We start from the raw sequence: 20,834 nt of genomic DNA on the forward strand, positions 1-20,834 counted from the left end.
ACAACTCTCCAGGTCTCATTAACATTGAGATGTTGAGGTACACAATGACATTATAGATAACAAGTCTCCAGGTCTCACTAACATTGAGATGTTGAGGTATATACAATGACATTGTTGATAACAAATCTCCAGGTCTTACTAACATTGAGATGTTGAGATACACAATGACATTATACATAACAAGTCTCCAGGTCTCACTAACATTGAGATGTTGAGGTATACAATGACATTATAGATAACAAGTCTCCAGGTCTCACTAACATTGAGATGTTGAGGTATACAATGACATTATAGATAACAAGTCTCCAGGTCTCACTAACATTGAGATGTTGAGGTATACAATGACATTATAGATAACAAGTCTCCAGGTCTCACTAACATTGAGATGTTGAGGTATACAATGACATTATAGATAACAAGTCTCCAGGTCTCACTAACATTGAGATGTTGAGGTATACAATGACATTATAGATAACAAGTCTCCAGGTCTCACTAACATTGAGATGTTGAGGTATACAATGACATTATAGATAACAAGTCTCCAGGTCTCACTAACATTGAGATGTTGAGGTATACAATGACATTATAGATAACAAGTCTCCAGGTCTCACTAACATTGAGATGTTGAGGTATACAATGACATTATAGATAACAAGTCTCCAGGTCTCACTAACATTGAGATGTTGAGGTATACAATGACATTATAGATAACAAGTCTCCAGGTCTCACTAACATTGAGATGTTGAGGTATACAATGACATTATAGATAACAAGTCTCCAGGTCTCACTAACATTGAGATGTTGAGGTATACAATGACATTATAGATAACAAGTCTCCAGGTCTCACTAACATTGAGATGTTGAGGTATACAATGACATTATAGATAACAAGTCTCCAGGTCTCACTAACATTGAGATGTTGAGGTATACAATGACATTATAGATAACAAGTCTCCAGGTCTCACTAACATTGAGATGTTGAGGTATACAATGACATTATAGATAACAAGTCTCCAGGTCTCACTAACATTGAGATGTTGAGGTATACAATGACATTATAGATAACAAGTCTCCAGGTCTCACTAACATTGAGATGTTGAGGTATATACAATGACATTATAGATAACAAGTCTCCAGGTCTCACTAACATTGAGATGTTGAGGTACACAATGACATTATAGATAACAAGTCTCCAGGTCTCACTAACATTGAGATGTTGAGGTATACAATGACATTATAGATAACAAGTCTCCAGGTCTCACTAACATTGAGATGTTGAGGTATACAATGACATTATAGATAACAAGTCTCCAGGTCTCACTAACATTGAGATGTTGAGGTATACAATGACATTATAGATAACAAGTCTCCAGGTCTCACTAACATTGAGATGTTGAGGTATACAATGACATTATAGATAACAAGTCTCCAGGTCTCACTAACATTGAGATGTTGAGGTATACAATGACATTATAGATAACAAGTCTCCAGGTCTCACTAACATTGAGATGTTGAGGTATACAATGACATTATAGATAACAAGTCTCCAGGTCTCACTAACATTGAGATGTTGAGGTATACAATGACATTATAGATAACAAGTCTCCAGGTCTCACTAACATTGAGATGTTGAGGTATACAATGACATTATAGATAACAAGTCTCCAGGTCTCACTAACATTGAGATGTTGAGGTATACAATGACATTATAGATAACAAGTCTCCAGGTCTCACTAACATTGAGATGTTGAGGTATACAATGACATTATAGATAACAAGTCTCCAGGTCTCACTAACATTGAGATGTTGAGGTATACAATGACATTATAGATAACAAGTCTCCAGGTCTCACTAACATTGAGATGTTGAGGTATACAATGACATTATAGATAACAAGTCTCCAGGTCTCACTAACATTGAGATGTTGAGGTATACAATGACATTATAGATAACAAGTCTCCAGGTCTCACTAACATTGAGATGTTGAGGTATACAATGACATTATAGATAACAAGTCTCCAGGTCTCACTAACATTGAGATGTTGAGGTATACAATGACATTATAGATAACAAGTCTCCAGGTCTCACTAACATTGAGATGTTGAGGTATACAATGACATTATAGATAACAAGTCTCCAGGTCTCACTAACATTGAGATGTTGAGGTATACAATGACATTATAGATAACAAGTCTCCAGGTCTCACTAACATTGAGATGTTGAGGTATACAATGACATTATAGATAACAAGTCTCCAGGTCTCACTAACATTGAGATGTTGAGGTATACAATGACATTATAGATAACAAGTCTCCAGGTCTCACTAACATTGAGATGTTGAGGTATACAATGACATTATAGATAACAAGTCTCCAGGTCTCACTAACATTGAGATGTTGAGGTATACAATGACATTATAGATAACAAGTCTCCAGGTCTCACTAACATTGAGATGTTGAGGTATACAATGACATTATAGATAACAAGTCTCCAGGTCTCACTAACATTGAGATGTTGAGGTATACAATGACATTATAGATAACAAGTCTCCAGGTCTCACTAACATTGAGATGTTGAGGTATACAATGACATTATAGATAACAAGTCTCCAGGTCTCACTAACATTGAGATGTTGAGGTATACAATGACATTATAGATAACAAGTCTCCAGGTCTCACTAACATTGAGATGTTGAGGTATACAATGACATTATAGATAACAAGTCTCCAGGTCTCACTAACATTGAGATGTTGAGGTATACAATGACATTATAGATAACAAGTCTCCAGGTCTCACTAACATTGAGATGTTGAGGTATACAATGACATTATAGATAACAAGTCTCCAGGTCTCACTAACATTAAGATGTTGAGGTACACAATGACATTATAGATAACAAGTCTCCAGGTCTCACAAACATTGAGATGTTGAAGTATGCAATGACATTATAGATAACAATGACATCATAGATAACAAGTCTCCAGGTCTCACTAACATTGAGATGTCGAAGTATATAATGACATTATAGATACCAAGTCTCCAGGTCTCACTTACATGGAGATGTTGAGGTACACAATGACAATATTGATAACAAGTCTCCAGGTCTCACTAACATTGAGATGTTGAGGTACACAATGACATTACAGATAACAAGTCTCAAGGTCTCGCTAACATTGAGATGTTGAATTATGCAATGACATTATAGATAACAATGACATCATAGATAACAAGTCTCCAGGTCTCACTAACATTGAGAGGTTGAGGTAGACAATGACAATATAGATAACAAGTCTCCAGGTCTCACTAACATTGAGATGTCGAAGTATATAATGACATTATAGATACCAAGTCTCCAGTTCTCACTTACATGGAGATGTTGAGGTACACAATGACAATATTGATAACAAGTCTCCAGGTCTCATTAACATTGAGATGTTGAGGTACACAATGACATTACAGATAACAAGTCTCAAGGTCTCGCTAACATTGAGATGTTGAATTATGCAATGACATTATAGATAACAATGACATCATAGATAACAAGCCTCCAGGTATCACTAACATTGAGATGTTGAGGTATATACAATGACAATATAGATGACAAGACTCCAGGTCTCACTAACATTTAGATGTTGAGGTATACAATGACATTATACATAACAAGTCTCCAGGTCTCACTAACATTGAGATGTCGAAGTATATAATGAAATTATAGATACCAAGTCTCCAGGTCTCACTTACATGGAGATGTTGAGGCACACAATGACAATATTGATAACAAGTCTCCAGGTCTCACTAACATTGAGAGGTTGAGGGACACAATGACAATATAGATAACAAGTCTCCAGGTCTCACTAACATTGAGAGGTTGAGGTAGACAATGACAATATAGATAACAAGTCTCCAGGTCTCAGTAACATTGAGAGGTTGAGGTACACAATGACATTGTTGATAACAAGTCTCCAGGTTTAACTAACATTGAGATGTTGAGGTATACAATGACATTATAGATAACAATGACATCATAGATAACAAGCCTCCAGGTATCACTAACATTGAGATGTTGAGGTATATACAATCACATTGTTGATAACAAGTCTCCAGGTCTCACTAACATTGAGATGTCGAAGTATATAATGAAATTATAGATACCAAGTCTCCAGGTCTCACTTACATGGAGATGTTGAGGTACACAATGACAATATTGATAACAAGTCTCCAGGTCTCACTAACATTGAGAGGTTGAGGGACACAATGACATTGTTGATAACAAGTCTCCAGGTTTAACTAACATTGAGATGTTGAGGTATACAATGACATTATAGATAACAATGACATCATAGATACCAAGTCTCCAGGTCTCACTAACATTGAGATGTTGTGGTACACAATGACATTATAGATAACAAGTCTCCAGGTATCACTAACATTGAGATGTTGAGGTATATACAATCACATTGTTGATAACAAGTCTCCAGGTCTCACTAACATTAAGATGTTGAGGTATACAATGAAATTATAGATAACAATGACATCATAGATAACAAGCCTCCAGGTATCACTAACATTGAGATGTTGAGGTATATACAATGACATTGTTGATAACAAGTCTCCAGCTCTCACTAACATTAAGATGTTGAGGTATACAATGACATTATAGATAACAATGACATCATAGATAACAAGTCTCCAGGTCTCACTAACATTGAGATGTTGAGGTATAATTACAATGACATTGTTGATAACAAGTCTCCAGGATGCAATATTGAAGTATCACATTCAAGAAATGTTCACTTTATAAGTTATATGATAAATGCAGACCCGTAATAGTGATAACATATATATATATATATATATAGATTAAAAATGAATACAAAACACCATACACATTTATAAATTTAATGAAAATATCACTTTACATATAGACAAAATTGTATGCATATCAATTTATATAAACACCCATGTGTTATGAGATTAGATTCTACATTAGGACAGAAATATTGGTATTTTACTACACAATTATAACCCAAGAAATCCTGGATCACATGAGAAATTAATGGTCTGCATTGCCTGCATGCAGTTTTCATTGTGAAGGGCTCCTGAACGTCATATGAAAATTCAAAAATAGCAAAATAATCTCCATGAGAAGTGCACTAAACCCAGATAATATTATTTGTGTCATAATCATAAACTCGTAATAAAACTGGACTTCACTGCTTTACCAGAATAGGTCCAAAAACATATGTTTTGATCAACGCTTGCCTTCCTCTAAGGTAGGTACATTGTTTCCACTACACAAACCACCTATTACATGCTTAACATTCTAATAGAAAACACAAAACCTACAGATTTCTGTGACAACACGTCGACATCAATAACAAAAAGCCCACTGAACCGGTATCACACACAAGTTTCTTGTGTTGTTGAAACTTGTTGGTAGGAGCAATGATGGGGATACTTGAACACGTTACCACTTAATGACTGAAAAGGCAAGGACCATTATTGGAATATTTGTATGAAAGTATAAAATTCCTTCAAAATCAGATGGATAAAAAATCAGATCAACTAATCAGATGCCAAATCTTAAGATTTAGAATCAACCAGGCGAACTACTGGTAATTAATGAGATGGTCGTTTGCTCCAGTATTTGTCAGCATTTGATTATTAGTCTTGAAGAAAGGTCAATATTTGTATGTTCTATTTCCCTTATGCAGCCCTTACCCTCTGCTCCAAATAGGAGCCACACCCCTCATTTATACATCCAATCCAATCCAAATCAGTTCAAACTGTTTCATTCCTACTTAAGGGGTAGTCTTTTAAACATTAACCCCTATTTCCTCATTTAAGTCTTTGTCCTGAGTGGTGCCGCATCCCTTCATTCATACAACACTGAATTGCCAAGGCCCTTGGATGTTCCATGCCATACTAAGTCAAAATCAATTTTCTTAAGCAGTAGTTCTTTAGAGGCTAACCTGATTTCCCCCTTTGGGTTCTGCCTCCCTGCTCCCAAGGGAGTCACACTCTTCCTTTAAACAACGTTGAATACCCTATTCTTAAGAATGCAAAATTGGGTAAAATCTCTTCAGTTCTCCTGGATTGAAGGAGAATTATACAACGGACAGATACTGCCCCACAGCATGTGCTTGCTAGGCCCTTTGGACCAAGTGATCTGAAAACAGGATCACATAAGAGGGTATAATGGATAAAAAGAAGCTAGGAGTTGGAGTGATTTGTTTGATGTGCCCCGTCTAGAATTGCTGTTTGCCCTGAGAAGTTGGCACTTAGTGCTTTATCTATCACCGTACAGGCGAATCCTACAGAATGTGATGAAAGTAACATTATGAATGTTGACCAGTAGACAACCCCAACATGGCAGAACCCCCATTGGTAATACAACCTATACATTTTAATGACAAATGTGTCTATGACACATCTTATCAAACAGGACAAATGTTGTACATCATATTTGATACTACATGTATTTTAGTCATGAGGAGCTTTTTTACAAATATTCAGTAGAGTTTACCAAGTGAAAGTAGTAATTAGAAAAACCTTGATCTCACCACTAAGGCCCACATGACTTTCATAAATAAGACTCACAAGACCTTAACACAAAAATAAGTAATCGCAAGTCACAATGACAATGTTAACATAAAACCACAACCAACTATAACTGATGTACTTCCTTATAATGGTGAAACTGACACACAACAGCTGACTGATCCCAACAGACTGTCATGTGACGACATCTTAGTGATGTATGAAATGCCAGGTATATGATATCTACATTATACTGGGTTAACAGAGTAAGTGAATCAAAGACAATTTCATCTTTTTAGGTGGTATTCTTAAAAAGGTGGGACTATTTCTGACCATGGTCAATAATAAAAACTCATCAATATTAATGTTAAGCCCTAGCTGTATGAAATCTTTTTTAATTATACATATACCTAAATAATTTTTTTTTATGTTTTTGAGAGATTTATATATTATTTGTGTAATATACCAATTCCCAAATCAAAGAAACCTAATCATGCTTTGGACACAAACTCAGTCTGGATAACACCTCACTTTAAACCTTTCTTTAACGCTGGATTAGCATTCAATAGGGTGCCACCACACATTAAGTGCTGCTCCCTTACATCGCTGTGGGTTGACTAATGAGTAATGAAGGCTAATGAGACTTGACTAGTTAGACAGTATCAGCTATACTTTTGTTAGTGACTTTCAAGAATTCCTATTGTAGGATTGTATACATTTTACATGAAAACAAAGTTAAAAATAATGGAGACATTACACAAAGATGATTTTGTACAGCACTTTCATTTACAATATCCATTTAAAACATTGTATGTAAACAAAGGTAAGTTTTGTATTTGCAACAGATACATTCAGGTCATATGTATATGGTATTGCTTATGTGAATTTCATTATATCAGAGGATGAGGGGAAGAATACTGATGGTCCAACGATGCTAATTTAAAAACTGAAATGTTCAACTTTCCACATGGCCGCTTGATCTTGTCTCTATCCTAGTTTATTATCAAAGATAGCTGTAGTAAATTGTGTTCAGATTATAAGTTTCAGCTTCCATTGTATCTGTAAAACTGATAAAATAGTCTCAATGAACCTTCAGCACTGATAAATGTTCCGTGTTTGTATTTACATATAGGACAGATCGGACTGTTTGTTTACACCTGAACATGAAAAGGTAATTTCATGTCTCCTCTCAAGAGTCAGTAGGTAAAAAAATATGAACATGAGCTAGGACATGACGGACAACACTGGGCACACGCCTCACTGCCTACAGCGATACCCACATAGACTGCTACACTGGACACACGCCTCACTGCCTACAGCGATACCCACATAGACTGGTATCTACTACACTGGACACACGCCTCACTGCCTACAGCGATACCCACATAGACTGGTATCTACTACACTGGACACACGCCTCACTGCCTACAGCGATACCCACATTGACTGGATACTACTACACTGGACACACGCCTCACTGCCTACAGCGATACCCACATAGCCTGGTATCTACTACACTGGACACACGCCTCACTGCCTACAGCCATACCCACATAGACTGGTATCTACTACACTGGGCACACGCCTCACTGCCTACAGCGATACCCACATAGACTGGATACTACTACACTGGACACACGCCTCGCTGCCTACAGCGATACCCACATAGACTGGTACCTACTACACTGGACACACGCCTCACTGCCTACAGCGATACCCACATAGACTGGTATCTACTACACTGGACACCTGCCTCACTGCCTACAGTGATACCCACATAGACTACTACACTGGACAAACGCCTCACTGCCTTCAGCGATACCCACATAGACTACTACACTAGACAAACGCCTCACTGCCTACAGCGATACCCACATAGACTACTACACTCACACTTGCTTCAGTGTAACACATCTCAGAAAAACAGGTAACAATATATATGTAACAATAAATTCACTGGACCAGTTGTGTAACATTTGTTTACACGAAGCACAACTAAAATCAATGAAATGGCAACATAGACTGACTCATGATTACATTTTACTTATGATATAGGATACTATTCCCTATTTTTATCAAGATCTACTCAAACTACAAATGGTAACATGCTTCAATTTGCCTATACATTTAATCAAATGAAGGCTACCCCTGGCAATGTAAGCACATCAACAATGAAAATAGGTATGTGTAGACACTGTCACAGATCTCCCAGCCATTTACATATCACTCCTTTATAATAAGTAAACTTCAAATGTAAGTGCTGAAACTTGCTTTGGTCAAGTTCAGGATGTGATGAGCTGAGAAGGTTTTCAAACAGATAAATGTCTCAAGACCACCACAGCTGAAGATCTTAACCTCATGAACATGACCATAGCAACCTTTAACCCTGAAATGGTTACAATGATATAAGATTAGGCTCATCTTTATGAAACAATACATTATAGAATGAAATATGGAAAGAATTAGATGTCATAAACATACACAATTTTTATTACTGTTGCAAAATTTTCTGCACAGTATATAAGTAGCTTTGTCATAAAGGAGACTTATGCACAGTATATACGTAGCTCTGTCGTGACAAAGACTTATGCACAGTATATACGTAGCTCTGTTGTGACAAAGACTTATGCACAGTATATACGTAGCTCTGTCGTGACAAAGACTTATGCACAGTATATACGTAGCTCTGTTGTGAAGGAGACTTATGCACAGTATATACGTAGCTCTGTTGTGAAGGAGACTTATGCACAGTATATACGTAGCTCTGTTGTGAAGGAGACTTATGCACAGTATATACGTAGCTCTGTTGTGAAGGAGACTTATGCACAGTATATACGTAGCTCTGTTGTGAAGGAGACTTATGCACAGTATATACGTAGCTCTGTTGTGAAGGAGACTTATGCACAGTATATACGTAGCTCTGTCGTGAAGGAGACTTATGCACAGTATATACGTAGCTCTGTTGTGAAGGAGACTTATGCACAGTATATACGTAGCTCTGTTGTGAAGGAGACTTATGCACAGTATATACGTAGCTCTGTTGTGAAGGAGACTTATGCACAGTATATACGTAGCTCTGTTGTGAAGGAGACTTATGCACAGTATATACGTAGCTCTGTTGTGAAGGAGACTTATGCACAGTATATACGTAGCTCTGTCGTGAAGGAGACTTATGCACAGTATATACGTAGCTCTGTTGTGAAGGAGACTTATGCACAGTATATACGTAGCTCTGTCGTGAAGGAGACTTATGCACAGTATATACGTAGCTCTGTCGTGAAGGAGACTTATGCACAGTATATATGTAGCTCTGTCGTGAAGGAAACTTATGGACAGTATATACGTAGCCCTGTCCTGAAGGAGACTTATGCAAATTTCAAAAATACATAAAAATATTAAATAAAAAAGTTCCTCGATCATACTGATGACATGCTTTTGGTTTTTGACATTTGGCTTGTAATTTTGCGCTGTCAATCTGTTTCCACTGTGAGCATATCTGTGAGCAGTAATAGAGCCTGCTCTCACCAAAGTAAGGTGCTCCCCAAGTTAAATTCTTGATCCCTTCTGCTGCAACACCTGCAGATGAAACAAAATAATAAATATCTCCCTACATAAAACATAACATGCATCTCCCTACATAAAACATAACATGTATCTCCCTACTTAAAACATAACATGTATCTCCCTATGTAAAACATAACATGTATCTCCCTACGTAAAACATAACATGTATCTCCCTACTTAAAACATAACATGTATCTCCCTACGTAAAACATAACATGTATCTCCCTACTTAAAACATAACATGCATCTCCCTACTTAAAACATGTATCTCCCTACATAAAACATAACATGTATCTCCCTACGTAAAACATAACATGTATCTCCCTACTTAAAACCTGTATCTCCCTACGTAAAACATAACATATATCTCCCTACTTAAAACATAACATGTATCTTCTTACGTAAAACATAACATGTATCTCCCTACGTAAAACATAACATGTATCTCCCTACATAAAACATAACATGTATCTCCCTACATAAAACATAACATGTGTCTCCCTACATAAAACATAACATGTATCTCCCTACGTAAAACATAACATGTATCTCCCTACGTAAAACCATGAATTTAACCACATTTTGTTCTGAAGTCATCACATTGATGTCCTACGGTTATCTATTAATCTATAAATGAGCTTCTAATTACTGCTTTAATTTTCAGTGGTGTCAATAAAGCAGACACAATGCCATTTTCTTTTCAACTTATCTTGGAAAATACTACAATGTGTGTTATACCTTGGCTCTGTCAGTTGGTTCTGGGTCCTGGCCATTGACAATATTTGGACACTCTTTAGATACAACACACAAAAACTCAGCATGGTCTTCGCTGCCATAATTATATTGGGATCCAATATTCACAAGCTGAAAAACATAGGTTATTATGTTAAACTGTTACAATTCACTGTACACACAAAATATCACAAGATAAATATTCTTGTGTCAAGAATCAATTACAAAAACAAAAAAGTTTACAATTTTTTTAAGGAGACACATCGTAGATTAAACGTTTATATAATAATATTTTATTGTAAGTTTGTGTATTTGCATCCTTGCAAAAGTGTGAATCTGATGTAGACATAACAGTGCTACCTCAATGACATACCACAAAGGTACTGTACATAAGTCGCCCCCTCTGACATGCAATGGGATACAGCAGATCAACTCTTTCCCCAAACACAGGTTTACATGTGTATAACAGTAATTTACAGTAACTATAAGTTACATGTGTACAACAGTAAATTACAATAGTGAGTTGTGTATAACAGTAATTTACGGTTATTTTATAAATATCCCAGTGTTGATCATGACAGTAACTTACAGTAAATTATATGTAGCAGGTATCGTAGTTGTTTATATGAACACATGTGTAAAACACACTCACAGTTACAATATTAGTACTTTACATAAGATTATGATTTACAGTAACCATAACTTACATGTGTTTGACACTTATTTACATCTGCTTTATGAATATTTATATGTAAATAACAATCCAAACAGGATAGATTTTCAGAATGGATAAAATGGTGGCATTTTTGGATTTCAAATCAGACAAATATAACAGGAAATGGTCTGGACAATACAGTAATCATTTCTATTACACTTCAACTCAATTGCTTCAGTAGAATTTGAATTTTAGTGTTTAAAAATAGACTTACGAAAACCCCTTGTAATTTTGAAAGTAGTTCAAGGACATCATTTAAGGAAAGTTTATAGCACTTAATGCAAGGTACCTCCTGGCCAAGTATCATCTCTGGGCCTCCTGGTTATTCAGAAGAAGGTTTCAAAGGTTCTCAAATATTTTATCGATGTAATCTTGAAAGTCGGTCAAGGTCATTTATTTGAGGAAACTTGAAAGCACTTTGTCCCAGATACCAAATGGCAAAATATCATGGCCCTAGGTCTTCAAGTTTGTAAGAAGACACCGTTCAAATAAAAAGTTGACAGACGACTGATGCCGGATGACGAAGAGACGACGGACAACACACAATACCATAAGCTTAACTGGCACTTCATGCCCGGAGAGCAAACGATGCAAAGTTGACAAGAATGGATAACAATAGCTCACAAGATTCTCATTTGAGCTAAAAAGTAATATATACAATAGGATGACAGCACTTACTTGCTCAAACTTCCATCCATCGGACATTGCAGACACAATTTGTGTTAGCTCCTCCTCTGAGCATTGTAGAACACGGTAGACACTTTTAGTGAATGACTGTAACACAGATTTATACACAATTAGACAGGCACACTCGGTGAACAATGGTAATTATTTCCTAATTACATGTATATGCCACCTTGAACAGACATCATTCACATGAGATCACATCAGTCTAATTTTGAAGAATGTTTTGCAATTTTTAAATGTACCACAAAAACAAAAAGCTGAAAAAATATAAAATATCGGATCTTTGACAAGTTTCTAATTCATATGAGATTTATGAATTGATTCCAAAAGTTTTTACTTTTCATAAATAATATGAAATGGAAATAAATTCAAGATACTGTTTATCAGATTACTAAGAATATATGTGAATATTCACGAATTCTCTGTAACCATTGTGAGGTCTTAAATGTTGCAACTGCAATTTGGATTCCAAGGCTATCATCTCCAAGGAACAATGCCATGGTGTCATGTCTGTGTATATTCTGATGTCATGTCTGTGTATATTCTGATGTCATGTCTGTGTATATTCTGATGTCATGTCTGTATAATCTGATGTCATGTCTGTGTATATTCTGTTGTCATATCTGTGTATATTCTGATGTCATGTCTGTGTATATTATGATGTCATGTCTGTGTATATTCTGATGTCATGTCTGTGTATATTCTGATGTCATGTCTGTGTATATTCTGATGTCATGTCTGTGTATATTCTGATGTCATGTCTGTGTATATTCTGATGTCATGTCTGTGTATATTCTGATGTCATGTCTGTGTATATTCTGATGTCATGTCTGTGTATATTCTGATGTCATGTCTGTGTATATTCTGATGTCATGTCTGTGTATATTCTGATGTCATGTCTGTGTATATTCTGATGTCATGTCTGTGTATATTCTGATGTCATGTCTGTGTATATTCTGATGTCATGTCTGTGTATATTCTGATGTCATGTCTGTGTATATTCTGATGTCATGTCTGTGTATATTCTGATGTCATGTCTGTGTATATTCTGATGTCATGTCTGTGTATATTCTGATGTCATGTCTGTGTATATTCTGATGTCATGTCTGTGTATATTCTGATGTCATGTCTGTGTATATTCTGATGTCATGTCTGTGTATATTCTGATGTCATGTCTGTGTATATTCTGATGTCATGTCTGTGTATATTCTGATGTCATGTCTGTGTATATTCTGATGTCATGTCTGTGTATATTCTGATGTCATGTCTGTGTATATTCTGATGTCATGTCTGTGTATATTCTGATGTCATGTCTGTGTATATTCTGATGTCATGTCTGTGTATATTCTGATGTCATGTCTGTGTATATTCTGATGTCATGTCTGTGTATATTCTGATGTCATGTCTGTGTATATTCTGATGTCATGTCTGTGTATATTCTGATGTCATGTCTGTGTATATTCTGATGTCATGTCTGTGTATATTCTGATGTCATGTCTGTGTATATTCTGATGTCATGTCTGTGTATATTCTGATGTCATGTCTGTGTATATTCTGATGTCATGTCTGTGTATATTCTGATGGTATGTCTGTGTATAGTCTGATGTCATGTCTGTGTATATTCTGATGTCTGTGTATATTCTGATGTCATGTCTGTATATTCTGATGTCATGTCTGTGTATATTCTGATGTCATGTCTGTGTATATTCTGATGTCATGTCTGTACTAAAACTTGTGTTAACTTCAGACACTTGTGTTATATCAATCACAAATTTTATTAAGCATTTTAGAATATTGTTGAAAATTTAGCCATTCTGATCCCTTTTTGCTCTACCCTTCATCAGGCCCGAGAGGCAGGAACCATTAAATTGACATTTTTTGTTTATCTTTGGCCATAGAAGCTCCGGCAACAGTTCATTGAAATCAACTCTGAGGTTTTGGAGAAGAAGTCCTAAATGTGAATTGTTTACATACAGATAATGCATGACAATAGAAAAAAGGTGATTGCAAAGGTTACACGAGACACCGTCTCAGGTGACCTCAAATGTGAGGTGTAAATATAGGAACCATGAGTCATCACCATAACAAGTTAATATAGTCTACCAAATGGTACAAATAAACGACTAAGTAGGCCTTTACTAGATCACATTTGACACAAGTTTCATTCTCATTAGTGATTTTACAACAATTTCATGGACGCAAAATAAATATTTTAAATTTGGTGGTAATATTGCTCTTTTACAGTAAGGGGTGTCATGTTACAATTCCAGCAGTACTAATCAGTCTACTTTCTTCAGAAGATGTGTCAATAGGCTGAAGCCTACCAGGTTTGTTTTTCTTGAAACTCATAAATGAATACAAAGTCGTGTTGCAATATTCCTTATTTGTATTCTTCATACCTGATTCTGCTTAGCGTTTCTCACCACAATCTTCTCCTTCACCAACTTGATCAAATCTGTGATGTTGTAGAATTCAGCTTCTTCTAGGATTCCTGAAATATATTTTTAAAGTAATAATTCTGAAACAATTTCACCTACCTGGTAGCCATCTGTGATATCAGTGTGATGTCTATATGATATGTCTATGTGATGTCTGTGTGATTTGTGCGATATGTGTGATATGTCAATGTGTGATATGTGTGATATGTCTATGTGCGATGTCTGTGTGATGTCTGTGTGATATGCCAATGTGTAATGTCTGTGTAATATACCAATATGACAGTGTGATATACCAATGTGTGATGTCTGTGTGATATACCAATGTGTGATGTCTGATTGACATACCAACATGTGATGTCTGTGTAATATACCAATGTGTGCTGTCGGTGTGATAGTGTGACATACAAATGCGTGATGTCTGTGTGATATACTAATATGATAGTGTGATATACCAATGTGTGATGTCTGTGTGATAGTGTGATATACCATGGTGTGATATGCCAATGTGTGATGTCTGTGTGATATACCAATGTGTGATGTCAGTGTGAGAATGTGATATGTCAGTGTGAAAGTGTGATATATCAATGTGTGATGTCTGTGTGATATGCCAATGTGTGATGTCTGTGTAATATACCAATATGATAGTGTGATATACCTCTGTGTGATATACCAATATGTGATGTCTGTTTGATATACCAGTATATGATGTATGTGTGATATCTCTGTGATATGCCAATGCGTGATGTCAGTGTGATAGTGTGATATACCTCTGTGTGATATACCGATGAGTGCGGTCGGTGTGATAGTGTGATATACCAATGTGTGATGTATGTGTTATATACCAATGTGTGATGTTTGTGTGATATACCAATGTTATGTATGTGTGATACACCAATGAGTGATGTATGTGTGATAGTGTGATGTCTGTGTGATATACCAATGTGTGAAGTCTGTGTGATATACCAATGTATGAGGTCTGTGTGATATACCAAGGTGTGATGTCTGTGTGATATACCAATGTGTGATGTCTGTGTGATACACCAGTGTGATGTCTGTGTGATAGTATGATGTCTGTGTGATATACCAATGTGTGATGTCTGTGTGAAATACCAATGTGTGAGGTCTGTGTGATATACCAATGTGTGATGTCTGTGTGAAATACCAATGTGTGATGTCTGTGTGAAATACCAATGTGTGATGTCTGTGTGAAATACCAATGTGTGATGTCTGTGTGATATACCAATATGTGATGTCTGTTTGATATACCAATATATGATGTATGTATGATATCTCTGTGATATGCCAATGTGTGATGTCAGTGTGATAGTGTGATATACCTCTGTGTGATATACCGATGGGTGTGGTCAGTGTGATAGTGTGATATACCAATGTGCGATAGTGTGATACACATATGAGTGATGAATGTGTGATAGTGTGATGTCTTTGTGATATACCAATGTGTGAGGTCTGTGTGATATACCAATGTATGATGTCTGTGTGATATACCAAGGTGTGATGTCTGTGTGATATACCAATGTGTGATGTATGTGTGATACACCAGTGTGATGTCTGTGTGATAGTATGATGTCTGTGTGATAGTGTGATATACCAATGTGTGAGGTCTGTGTGATATATCAATGTGTGATGTCTGTGTGATATACCAATGTGTGATGTCTGTGTGAGAATGTGATATGTCGGTGTGAAAGTGTGATATATCAATGTGTGATGTCTGTGTGATATACCAATGTGGGATGTCTGTGTGATATACCAATATGTGATGTCTGTTTGATATACCAGTATATGATGTATGTGTGATATCTCTGTGATATGCCAATGCGTGAAGTCAGTGTGATATACCTCTGTGTGATATACCGATGAGTGCAGTCGGTGTGATAGTGTGATATACCAATGTGTGATGTATGTGTGATATACCAATGTGTGATGTTTGTGTGATATACCAATGTTATGTATGTGTGATACACCAATGAGTGATATATGTGTGATAGTATGATGTCTGTGTGATAGTGTAATATACCAATGTGTGAGGTCTGTGTGATATACCAATGTATGAGGTCTGTGTGATATACCAATGTGTGATGTCTGTGTGATACACCAGTGTGATGTCTGTGTGATAGTATGATGTCTGTGTGATAGTGTAATATACCAATGTGTGAGGTCTGTGTGATATACCAATGTGTGATGTCTGTGGGATACACCAGTGTGATGTCTGTGTGATACACCAGCGTGATGTCTGTGTGATAGTATGATGTCTGTGTGAATGTGTGAGGTCTGTGTGATATTTGATATACCAATATATGATGTATGTGTGATATATCTGTGATATGCCAATGTGTGATGTCAGTGTGATAGTGTGATATACCTCTGTGTGATATACCGATGGGTGTGGTCAGTGTGATAGTGTGATATACCAATGTGTGATAGTGTGATACACCTATGAGTGATGAATGTGTGATAGTGTGATGTCTTTGTGATATACCAATGTGTGAGGTCTGTGTGATATCTGTGTGATATTGATATACCTCTGTGTGATATACCGATGGGTGTGGTCAGTGTGATAGTGTGATATACCAATGTGGGATGGTGTGATACACCTATGAGTGATGAATGTGTGGTAGTGTGATGTCTTTGTGATATACCAATGTGTGAGGTCTGTGTAATGTCTGTGTGATATCTGTGTGATATGCCAATGTGTAATGTCTGTGTGATATCTGTGTGATATGCTGATGTGTGATGTGGTGTGATAGTGTGATATACCAATGTGTGATGTCTGTGTGATAGTATTATATACCAATGTGTGATGTCTGTGTGATATACCAATGTGTGATGTATGTGTGTGTCATGTCTGTGTGATAGTGTGATGTCTGTGTGATATGCCTATGTGTGATGTCTGTGTGAAAGTGTGATATACCAATGTGTGATGTCTGTGTGAAATGCAAATCTGTGATGTTTGTGTGAAAGTGATATACCAATGTGTGATGTCTTGTGTGATAGTGTGATATACCAATGTGTGAGGTCTGTGTAATGCCTGTGTGATGTCTGTGAGATGTACCAATGTGTGATGTATGTGAGATAGTGTGGTAGTGTGATATAACAATGTGTGATGTCAGTGTGATAGTATGAAATACCAATGTGTGATGTCTGTGTGATATACCAATGTGTGATGTCTGGGTGATATACCAATGTGTCATATTTGTGTGATAGTGTGATGTCTGGGTGATAGTGTGATGTCTGTGTGATAGCGTGATATACCAATGTGTGAGGTCTGTGTAATGTCTGTGTGATATCTGTGTGATATGCCAATGTGTGATGTCAGTGTGATAGTATGATATATCAATGTGTGATGTCTGGGTGATATACCAATGTGTGATGTCTGTGTGATAGTTTGATATACCAATGTGTGATGTCTGTGTGATATACCAATATGTGATGTCTGGGTGATAGTTTGATATACCAATGTATGAGGTCTGTGTAATGCCTGTGTGATATGTGTGATATGCCAATGTGTGATGTCAGTGTGATAGTATGATATACCAATGTGTGATGTCTGGATGATATACCAATATGTGATGTCTGTGTGATAGTTTGATATACCAATGTGTGATGTCTGTGTGATATACCAATATGTGATGTCTGGGTGATAGTTTGATATACCAATGTGTGATGTCTGTGTGATAGTGTGATATACCAATGTGTGATAGTGTGATTTACCAATGTGTGATGTATGTGTGTGTCATGTCTGTGTGATAGTGTGATGTCTGTGTAATATGCCTATGTGTGATGTGTGTGTGAAAGTGTGATATACCAATGTGTGATGTCTGTGTGAAATGCAAATCTGTGATGTGTGTGTGAAAGTGATATACCAATGTGTGATGTCTTGTGTGATAGTGTGATATACCAATGTGTGAGGTCTGTGTATTGCCTGTGAGATGTACCAATGTGTGATGTATGTGAGATAGTGTGGTAGTGTGATATAACAATGTGTGATGTCAGTGTGATAGTATGATATACCAATGTGTGATGTCTGTGTGATATACCAATGTGTGATGTCTGGGTGATATACCAATGTGTGATGTCTGTGTGATAGTGTGATGTCTGGGTGATAGTGTGATAGTGTGATGTATGTGTGATATACCAATGTGTGAGGTATGTGTAATGTCTGTGTGATATCTGTGTGATATGCCCATGTGTGATGTCAGTTTGAAAGTATGATATACCAATGTGTGATGTCTGGGTGATATACCAATGTGTGATGGTTGTGTGATATACCAATGTGTGACGTCTGTGTGATAGTGTGATATACCATGGTGTGATATGCCAATGTGTGATGTCTGTGTGATAGTTTGATATACCAATGTATGAGGTCTGTGTAATGCCTGTGTGATATATGTGTGATATGCCAATGTGTGATGTCAGTGTGATAGTATGATATACCAATGTGTGATGTCTGGGTGATATACCAATATGTGATGTCTGTGTGATAGTTTGATATACCAATGTGTGATGTCTGTGTGATATCAGGTGGTATGCCAATGTGTGATATTTTTGTGATAGTGTGATGTCTGTGTGATAGTGTGATGTCTGTATGAAAGTGTGATATACCAATGTGTGATGTCTGTGTGATAGTTTGATATATCAATGTTTGAGGTCTGTGTGATATCAGGTGGTATGCCAATGTGTGATGTCTGTGTGATATCTTTGTGATATGTCAATGTTCGATGTAGGTGTGATATCAGGTGATATGCAAATGTGTGATGTCTGTGTGATATATCAATGTGTGATGTCTGTGTGAGGTCTGTGTTATGTCTGTGTGATATCTGTTTGATATGCCAATGTGTGATGTCTGTGTGATAGTTTGATATGCCAATGTGTAATGTCTGTGTGATATCTGTGTGATATGCCAATGTGTAATGTCTATGTGATATCTGTGTGATATGCCAATGCGTAATGTCTGTGTGATATCTGTGTGATATACCAATGTGTGAGGTCTGTGTTATGTATGTGTGATATCTGTGTGATATCTGTGTGATATGCCAATGTGTGATATCTGTATATACCAATGTGTGAGGCCTGTGTTATGTATGTGTGATATCTGTGGGATATGCCAATGTGTAATGTCTGTGTGATATCTGTGTGATATGCCAATGTGTAATGTATGTGTGATATGCCAATGTGTAATGTCTGTGTGATATGTGTGTGATATGCCAATGATAGATATGTAATCTTGAAGGTTGTGTGTGTGTGTTACCTTCCTCAGCTAGGTCTCTATTCATGACTAGCTTTCCATGCCGTAGATAATTCAAAACTGGACCAAAGTATGTTGGATCTCTGTCAATCAGGTAGGCACCATTACCATCCTTAAAAATATAAAGAATATACAACACTACAGATTCAAATCACTGCAAATCAGTAACAGCAACTCCCGGGAGATAGGAATTAATTGGTTAACAGGGAGTAGAGGGGTTCAGTTGGAGTAAACGGTTTAATTGGGAGTAAAGGGGTTCAGTGGGAGTAAAGGAGTTCAGTGGGAGTAAAGGGATTCAGTGAGAGTAAAGGGGTTCAGTGGGAGTAAAGGAGTTCAGTGGGGTTAAGGGATTCAGTGAGATTAAAGGGGTTCAGTGAGAGTAAAGGAGTTCAGTGGGGTTAAGGGATTCAGTGGGAGTAAAGGGATTCAGTGAGAGTAAAGGGGATTCAGTGGGAGTAAAGGGGTTCAGTGAGAGTAAAGGGGTTCAGTGGGAGTAAAGGAGTTCAGTGGGAGTATTGGGGTTCAGTGAGAGTTAATGAGTTCAGTGGGAGTAAAGGGGTTCAGTTGGAGTGAAGGGATTCAGTGGAAATAAAGGAGTTCAGTGGGAGTAATGGGGTTCAGTTTGAGTGAAGCAGGACTCACTCGGGACCTAAAACAAGAGATCCCAGAGGGATCTTGGCGCCCACCTTTGTACCATCTTCATTAGTTCTTTGTCAGTTCGATCTTTTCTCTTCCTTCCTCTAATCTGTTTGATCGAGTCATGTCAACAGTAAATGCACCTTGAGGTAACTTTTGATCTAAACTTAATACTGATGTGTATGAAAGCCAACCTTCAAAGTGAGTTTGTCATTTCACATATTTACTAGTACAGTACTTAATGTGAAAGAAATAGAAT

The 20,834-nt window shown here is 36.8% G+C and overlaps 1 protein-coding gene across 1 annotated transcript in view; it reads right to left on the minus strand.

The window, feature by feature from the left end:
• Positions 1–4,885: 4,885 nt before the first annotated feature.
• The window catches only part of LOC110450568 (BTB/POZ domain-containing protein KCTD5-like), a 22,393-nt gene continuing 6,444 nt past the window's right edge, over positions 4,886–20,834 (minus strand). The window contains exons 2-6 of the mRNA XM_021498164.1: positions 19,943–20,051; positions 14,638–14,729; positions 12,230–12,325; positions 10,843–10,968; positions 4,886–10,116 (exon numbers count right to left, since the gene is read on the minus strand). Of these exons, the coding sequence (XP_021353839.1) occupies positions 10,087–10,116; positions 10,843–10,968; positions 12,230–12,325; positions 14,638–14,729; positions 19,943–20,051 (453 nt within the window). The 3' untranslated portion in view covers positions 4,886–10,086. The remainder of the gene's footprint in view (positions 10,117–10,842; positions 10,969–12,229; positions 12,326–14,637; positions 14,730–19,942; positions 20,052–20,834) is intronic.

This window comes from Mizuhopecten yessoensis, unplaced genomic scaffold (assembly GCF_002113885.1).
Source record: "Mizuhopecten yessoensis strain PY_sf001 unplaced genomic scaffold, ASM211388v2 scaffold5325, whole genome shotgun sequence".
Taxonomy (NCBI): domain Eukaryota; kingdom Metazoa; phylum Mollusca; class Bivalvia; order Pectinida; family Pectinidae; genus Mizuhopecten; species Mizuhopecten yessoensis.